The following is an 8,270-nucleotide window of genomic DNA, read 5'->3' as shown; positions in this document are numbered from 1 at the left end:
TTCTCTATTAATACTCTTTCTTTCTACTTAATCTATAAAATTAAATTTGCTAGTATAATTAAAATTTATACTTTAATTACAAAATAACAAATGGAGGCTTCATTTTAAGAGATACAATTTTAAAGAAAGTGATTTTTTATTAGGTTTAAACTACTTTTATTATCTTAATCAGTATTTTTACAAGGGAATGGTTATGGCCTACAATAATCCATGAGAACTTGCCTCGCAAGATGGAGAGAGCCACTCTTCTTGTAGATCAGGTGTAAGTTGTGAGCGGCCTCCCTTCTCAGGTCGCAGTGGCCGCCAACTCGTCCCTCGGGGACAAAATCCTGGGATAAAAACGTACTCGACTCGTACGGTAGCCGGACGATGGGTCGATCTTTCTCAAAGTGCTGGAGAACTTTCTCGTAGTAAGTCACGGCCAAGTGAACGAGACCTACACAGTGGTAGGCTCTGGCGATGTTGTAGTTTGATTCCTGTGTGGAGTATAGAGCAAACAAGCAAAGATTGGCAAATAGCCAGACGAAGAGATGCTTTACCTGGTTGTGATTTGAGAGACGCTGGTACTTGTAGAGGAAAGCAAAGCCTTGTAAGACGCACTGGTTTCGATTGCTCAGTCTAAAGCCCTGTGATAGATTGATGAAGCTCACACCTGTAATAGCACAAAAACATTGCCAGTTAATTCACAACCTGTGCTTACCAACGCAGAGGTTTATAAACGGGTCTTCCGGCTGCTGCTTGTAAGCCTGTAGATATTCGCGAAGAGCGCCTTGTGACTGGCTGATCATAGCAAACTGGTGTCCACAAATAATCATCGCAGGGACACAGTCCGCGAATTTGTTCCGCATCTGGAGCATAAACTTGTGGTGCCTTGGCACGCGAGCTTCAGACCTGGAAGATCAGCAGTTTCAAGGCAAAATGGCCACAAGTGTGGTAAGAACCTTGAGACGACTTGGTAGTAGCAATTCCACATACTTAGGCTGTATGGACGTTGTTGGACCATGTAACGCGCACACTCGTAGCCATATCTTGCATCACTTGTTTTGTAAGCTATTTCTGCATCCATGCACACAATTAGCTGCAAACACAAGCACGGAAAACTGTTTCTTACGGGCTCCCAAGGCTCGAAGTTCGTCGTGTTGCTCGGGTGTTAGCGAATTTCCCACCCTTAGCGAGTGATGTATGACTTCCAAAGCTTCCCAATAGCGTTGGATGGATGCTAAAGCCTTGCATGCCTGAAATAAATAGTGCAATAACGTTGCGTAAGAGAACGTAAAATAAATGGACCTGAAGCAGCGTTTGATAGTGTTCGTCGTCTTTCAATAGATTTGGAAGTGGTGATTGCTTTAATTCCATTTCCTGCCAAGGAGCGATGTGTTAGAATTTGGAACTGAGTGAAACAAGACTTACAGCTTCTGCTCCGTCCGACTCTTCTTCAGACTCCCACTCCATACCAGCAGCGAGTGCTGCTGCTTTCTTTTCCTCTTTCTCGGCTGCGCGTTTTGCTAACACCTTCTTTGCTCTTGATGCTTTAGCCCTGTCCGCATAACACAAACAAGCGTCTAGAAGAATCAGACAGATAGATGTTGTGTACCTATCATTACGAGAAATGATCGGACCAAAGCCTTGAAACACCTCGTCGTCTTGCTTGTCTTCCAAGAGCTTTGCCCGCTCTGCTAGGACACTTTTCGGTAAGCGTTTTCTTCCTTTCACCTGTATGCATGCTTCAGTTCTAAGTGCAAGAAAAACTGAAAACGGACCTTTTGGTTAAAAGACTCGACATAGAGGCTTTCTTGAATTGCAGGTAAGATGGTCTCCAGAAACAGATAAAGCTTCCCTTGGCCATGATAAATTTCTGCAAGCTTCATCTTTATTCTTCCGTTCTGCCACCAGTAAAGACCGGAGACGGACGTATCTGCGGCACAACATCTTTAGAAGACAACGTTCTGCTCGACTATTTTACCTGTAACTTGAGGAGGCTTCAGCAGATTTATTGCATCATCCAGTCTAGAACATCTCAAAAGAAGAGATGCCAGCGTTAGCCTAGCGTCTACGTGTTGTGGCAATTTTTCCATCACTGAAAGATACGAAATGAATAGGAACCGAAAACAAAGCTCGACTTCATACCCCTATAGTAAACTCGGATGGCATCTTCCAATGCGTCGACCGCCATGTAACACTCAGCAATTTTCAGTGAAAGGGTCCCCTGCCAAGAGAGAAAAAAAAATAACCAGGCATTATAACATCAAAAAACAAGCTGAGCATACGTTATCATAAGCATCGTTGCCTTCCAGAATAATATAGTATCCAAGAGCGTCGTGGTGTCTACCAACGCTCAGGTAGGTATCTCCAACATCCAACACCAAGTCCGCAAGATCGTCAAGACCCTCCTTACGTAAATCCTCGAAGTCCCTCTTTTGAAAAACAGTCAGGAAAATGAAAGAGGAAAGAGCGGTACATGTCTACACTCACCTCGGCTGCGAGTAAATTTCCCAAGTGAACGTGGCAGATCCCAGACTTAATGCTTAAGTCCAGCGGTAGTGCCTGTCCATGGCAATACATTTGGCGTGCACGATCTATCTGAGATAGAGCTGCAGCGTAATTCCTGTTTCCCATGTGAAGCTCAGCCAGGAGATTCACCGCAGCAAAATCCGCTTCAGCAGAATGCTCGTCAATAAACTTTTCTAATACTTCCGTTGCCCGTTGGATATTCCCATTCTTGTGTTGCATCTGTTTAGAAAGCTGTGAGAGTTAGCACGAATTTATATGAATACGACTGCAATTTTACCTTGGCAACCATTTTGCAAACTTCTACATCGCTCGATCGCAAAACAAGCATCTGTTCAAACGCGTCGGCCGCTTTCTGGAAGTCGAGTATTTCAGCGTATAGTGAGGCACGATCCCACTTGGCATCTATGTCATCAGGATCGGCCCTTATTGCTTTGGTCAGGCAGTGAATCACTTGTCCTGTATTTCCCAACTCACTGCAATGAGAAGTTAGATGGAGCATTATTCAAGTTGCGTTCTTACGTAGACCACGACGCAAGCCGCTTCCACAGAGCAGCGTCTTTCGGCTTGAGGTGCGCGCATATCATATAGAAGTTTAGCGCCTTCTTCCGGTCACCCATTGCGTCGTAGAGCAGCCCCAGCGTGTGATAAGCATCAGGAGCGTTTGGAGCGAGACGCACCACTTCTTTCAGGAGAGCGATTGCCTGCATGAAAAGTTGTCAGCACTGCTAGTAAGACACAAGCACCGTCCAGACCTCGTCGTTCTTTCTCGTTGCATAAAGCAAGTTAGCTTCTCCCAGTTTCCTCGAGACCTCTGGAGGCAATCTCGACGCACCAGGAATGCCAGGAACTTTTTTCCTTCCTTTCCGCTTTGCCTGCGATTTCAAAAGAGCTTAGCGTTTGATAAAAGACCAGCTTCATGGTAAGCTTCATGGACTCATAGTTGAAAACCATAATCCATGATCAAGTAAAGTAGTTAACTCTTACCTCTCCCGCTCGTCTTCTTCGCTTTGGGCCGAAAGCATTCCAAATGTCGTCTATGTCTGCGCCAAAGATGTCCTGCTGACTTTCTTTGGCATTCATCTCCTCCTCTTCTCTGCGAAGCAAACTCACAAATCAATCACAGAACAATATTTTTTTCACTCGATACCTCTTCTTCGCGAGAGCCTTGCGCTTTCGCTCCGCCAGTGCCTCATACTCTAGCCTCTCAAACTGCTGGTAGGGGAGATCACCATTCTGATCCACGTCCACAAAGGCCAGCGGGTCCATATCTCCCTCAAACCGCAGCGCATAATCTTCATCTTCCTCCTCGTCCTCGTCCTCCTCCACCTCTTCCTCCTGCTCGTCGTCGCATTCCCCCACCATGACGGACTCAAACCCCTCCAAATACCATCTCCGACGGGGCTGCATTGCTCGTGGTAGCATCGGCGATGTCGTGCTGCTCCAATCCACTCACATCCACATCCACCTCCACATCGCCGTCGATATCCACCTCCACGTCGCCAACGACGTCCCCCAGCATCCGATCAAAGGTGCGCTTGCGATGCGGCAGCTGCCGCTCGTCCCTCATTCTCCCTGCAAGAACCCTAAATTCTGTGCCCTGTTTCTAGGGCTTCCGCTACCCACCATACTCCAAGAGCCCGAAATCCGGGCCGATGGACTGTCATGCGCGATCCACAATCCCGGCTTGGCTGCATGCGAATAGAATCCCAATCGCGCTCCATCCAGATCCAGCAACATCTCCTCCGCCTGCCCGATCGGGCCACGGAAATCACCGCACTGCGCCATCGCCTTTACGATCGCGTTCCAAGAAACGGCCGATTTCCTGGAGATCCTGGCAAAGGCGACCATCGCCTCGCCCAGGCTGCCGCATTTTGCTAACATCTGGACGAGCGCGTTGCCCAGCACCGTGACCTAGCGATCGCGCTCGCATTTGAATCTCCCGCTTGTTTAGTGTTCTTTGCGCGTTCCACGACTGTAAGGCTGCCCGGCAAGAGATATTTGGGATCGGCGCCGCTTTCGCGTTTCTCACCATAGCTTCCATGGCTTACTATCTCAGAGGAATCTCCATGCCGCTAGCCAAATTGTCAATTTCAATAATACATTGTTTTAGATGATTTTTCAGATTAATATCTGATTCTGTGCAATACAGTGAAATGTTGTGAGAAGGAAGACTGATGACTGCTGCAAGAGCAAAGCAAATGCTCTAGGACATGATGGCCCATCTTTCACAAAAATGCTTGCCCAGTAAGATTGATCTGTAGAAATTTTAGATTCTAAATAACTTTGCGACCATTTTCGTGGATGGATGGGGCTTAGTATATTTCATGCTCATTGTTTTCGTATCGGAACAGCCTTTGTTTCCAAGTTCATATCTACAAAAATATATATCATCACCAACTTTAAAAATATTAAACAAGCATTTATTAGTATTAAAAAAGTATTAAAAATATACTTTATTTAGTCAATGTTTAGGTCTTCGGATTTGAAATGTATATTTTATTTAGTCAATGTTTAGGTCTTCGGATTTGAAATGTGTGAGTTATTCCACATGTTAGAGTCATTAAACAAATTACCTTGTAGGGACTTCTCAGATTGATTTATATTGATTTACTTTGATTGCTAGCTACAGGGCTGTGGGTTGCTTGATTGTGCACCTAAGGAGTGAAACCTAATTTGCCCCAAAATATGTTACCTTTTTTAGGTACGACGTCAAAATCGTGTCTAATGATCACGCAAAGTCATCTTGTATGGAGTGCGGGAGAAGAATTCGAGCAATCATAAGAAGCCATGTAAGGCAGAAAAAGGTTAGCATGTCCATTTTGGCAGGGGAAAGTAAGTAAGTTCAATTGTTTTTTCAACGTTCTTACATACCTGATTAGATTTTTCTGGTGTACTTCAAGTTCTTCTCATAGTCTTTCCTAATCATCACAAGCTTGCTTCTCATAGGTCCTTCTGCTTGCTATAGATCTTAAGATGAGCTCAAGAGTGTGTACACGAAGCTCAATTGTTTTTTCAACGTTCTTACATACCTGATTAGATTTTTCTGGTGTACTTCAAGTTCTTCTCATAGTCTTTCCTAATCATCACAAGCTTGCTTCTCATAGGTCCTTCTGCTTGCTATAGATCTTAAGATGAGCTCAAGAGTGTGTACACGAAGCTCCTTATCCACCTCCCTGAAGGGAAGTTTTGGTTTACGATACGAAGAGAAACGAAAGGGCCTATCCAGGCCGGCTTCAAAGGGTCCAGCTCTTGAAAAAACGGACAGATAATCAGAGAGGACATTTATGCAATACCTTCCCAAGGTCTCTTTCTGGTGTTTCAAGCAAGAAAACATGTAAAACACAGCAAAGAAGAGTTACCTCTTCATTGCTGAAGCCAATGGGCACACTGCACAGCAGTGTCCATAGTCATTGTACAAAGCTTTGATGAACTTTCCAAACAGTGTGACAGCACACGAAGCAGAAGTGCAATACTGTGGCCGCTCTCTTTGTGAGAGAAAAAAGGACAACGAAAACAAGAAGAGATGAACTTACTGTTTCAAGCATGCCTTAAAATTTGGTCTCAGAGAATTAAGGATTCTAACAACAACAAAATTGTCCCACATTTAGAGTTTTAGAGTTCTAGGTTTAAAGGTACTAAAAGATGCCAAATGATGTGGTTTTTCAAAATTAACTATATGAAACACTTGGTAAGAGAAATAGGACATATGAGAAAATTACATGACAAAATTGGTTCCACTGGAGTCCAACCCCCAGTTGACATGTGGTTTTACTTAGTTTACTAATAGTTACTTTTTTATATGGTTTAAGTATTAATGTGATAAGTAGCTTTTAGTATAGTGTCTTTATGTTACTCTGTTTTATCAAATATTATATATGATTTTTCTTATGGCAAAATGTTTGGGATTTTATATAGTTTTAAAAATATATATTTATATAGTCAATTATAACATTTAAAATACATTTTCTCTTGTAGTTTAGAAGAGTAGTTATATTTTTCTTTATAGTTTTATATAAAACTTTTATGTTTCTATAAATCTTATTAAATCTTTCAATCTCTTATATGGTCAATATAACACCTTAAATATTCATTACCCATTCTTTCTATATTATATATAGTTTTGATTTTATACCCTATAGTGAATTATGAGTTTTAGAGTTTTGGGCCACACGGATCTTTGTGCTTATGTCTTGAAGATCAAACAAAGCTCTTCCACAAGATAAATAAAACACATATTCCTGGAAGAGATGATGGTTTTTCAAAGTAAGAGTCACATGAATAAAGGGATGAAGTTAAACTCCCAAATGCACAATTAAAAATTGAATAAATAGATATATGAAGAAACATTATAATAATCTTAAAATATCCAAAATCATAATATTAAGACCCTTTGCTCACAAAGAGGCTTAAATGTAGTTTTTTTCTTGCAATTTAAAATTAAGTATATAAAAATTTAAGTATAACTCTATGCTTGCAATCTGATATACAAAGACATTGGTATGGTTCTTTACTTAAACCTAGGAATGAGGTGTAAGTATATAGAACTATAGCTAATTAATTAGTGTTTTAAAAATATTATTATTATAAATATTTTATGCTATATTAATAATAAGCACGCAAAATAGAGTCTAGTGCTATTTCTAAAGTAAGGACAGAGGATATAGATAATCCATTAACTAGTATAGATATGATAAAGGTGTTTAGCAGCAAGCTAAATAATATCTTAAATGGTCAACTATACTTCTAACCATCTCTATTATACATTTGAAACCCACCCTCTTTATATGAAAGTTTGCTTTTTAAGTTTTCATCCAGCCTCAAAAGATAGCATTTGGGATAAATTTGAAAACTTAATAAATACAAAATAGAAAATCTAGATGTGGGAATAACATTTTCATGTTCAAGACTTTCTTTACATATTATAAATATTGCCCACAAATCTAAATACCTTCTATAAATAGCTATTAGGACTGAAATGAAAAGACCATACCACTCTCATTTTGCTGAGAAATATCAAAGTGGTTTAACGCATCTTTACTAGCACATTGCACTAAAAATCTGTGCGCACTTTGGCACCATGCATAGATTGAGCCATGATGTCATATGCTAACGCCATATCTTTGGCCGTTTCAAATGTCCCCCACCTTGATCAATAGAGAAATATATCTTGGTCAATATACCATAATTATCACTTGCTAGGGGCTAAAGAAACTTTTCTCAATTTTGCTATGCAAACATTCCCACAAATTTGCAAGATAAAAGCTTCAGGTTTAAGCAATCCATTAAGGTCCCACTGCCTAAATTTGAATGGTTCCCATAATTGCAACAATCTTTCTCAGATAATAAGAGGAATCCTCCACAATTATTTTAAAGACTGAAGAACAAAAATGAATATTAGTATTAGAAACTTTATTAAAATGATATTACCTGGTATGGATCTTGTTTGCTCAATCTCAAGAGTGATTATGATCCCCTCGTCTAACCCAATCTCTATCAATCCCTCTTGCATATTCATACAACTTTGTAAATTGATTGCTTCAACAATGGATGCATCATATTGGTGTTCTTTTTCTGAGCTTTAGCAAAATTGTTAAGATCCCCAGCACCTCCTCGAAATCCCCATTCTGGGCGAATGCCTCAAGCAAGATAGTCCATTGCGCTTGGGGATCAATTGGAACACCGCAACCAAATCCATTTCAGCAAAGCATCTGGATGATAAGATTTGTGAGGGACATGTCGTTGCAAAGAAAGCATCTCAT

General features: G+C 41.1%; 1 protein-coding gene across 1 annotated transcript; it reads right to left on the bottom strand.

Moving 5' to 3' along the window:
- Positions 1-139: 139 nt before the first annotated feature.
- Positions 140-4,092, bottom strand: LOC9641183 (general transcription factor 3C polypeptide 3). The gene is made up of 18 exons (XM_024668081.1): positions 3,659-4,092; positions 3,496-3,604; positions 3,264-3,383; positions 3,031-3,212; positions 2,789-2,984; positions 2,473-2,730; positions 2,268-2,414; positions 2,128-2,206; positions 1,964-2,077; positions 1,761-1,915; positions 1,595-1,713; positions 1,411-1,537; positions 1,288-1,359; positions 1,112-1,235; positions 942-1,056; positions 701-891; positions 540-652; positions 140-476 (listed from the first exon to the last, which is right to left on the bottom strand). The coding sequence occupies exons 1-18, from the start codon at positions 3,931-3,933 to the stop codon at positions 192-194; spliced, it is 2,781 nt and encodes a 926-aa protein (XP_024523849.1). The 5' UTR covers positions 3,934-4,092; the 3' UTR covers positions 140-191.
- Between the last annotated feature and the right edge of the window lie 4,178 nt (positions 4,093-8,270).

The sequence above is a fragment of the Selaginella moellendorffii genome, unplaced genomic scaffold (assembly GCF_000143415.4).
Source record: "Selaginella moellendorffii unplaced genomic scaffold, v1.0 SELMOscaffold_380, whole genome shotgun sequence".
In the NCBI taxonomy this organism is placed as follows: domain Eukaryota; kingdom Viridiplantae; phylum Streptophyta; class Lycopodiopsida; order Selaginellales; family Selaginellaceae; genus Selaginella; species Selaginella moellendorffii.
This window is presented reverse-complemented; position numbering and strand designations above follow the sequence as displayed.

Coding starts and splice junctions, on each gene's coding strand:
- LOC9641183 (XM_024668081.1), bottom strand. CDS start 3,933: ATGCTACCACGAGCAATGCAGCCCCGTCGGAGATGGTATTTGGAGGGG. Junction 1,916..1,963: donor GAAGCCTCCTCAAGTTACAG/GTAAAATAGTCG, acceptor GTTGTGCCGCAG/ATACGTCCGTCTCCGGTCTT. Junction 1,538..1,594: donor ATCATTTCTCGTAATGATAG/GTACACAACATC, acceptor TTATGCGGACAG/GGCTAAAGCATCAAGAGCAA.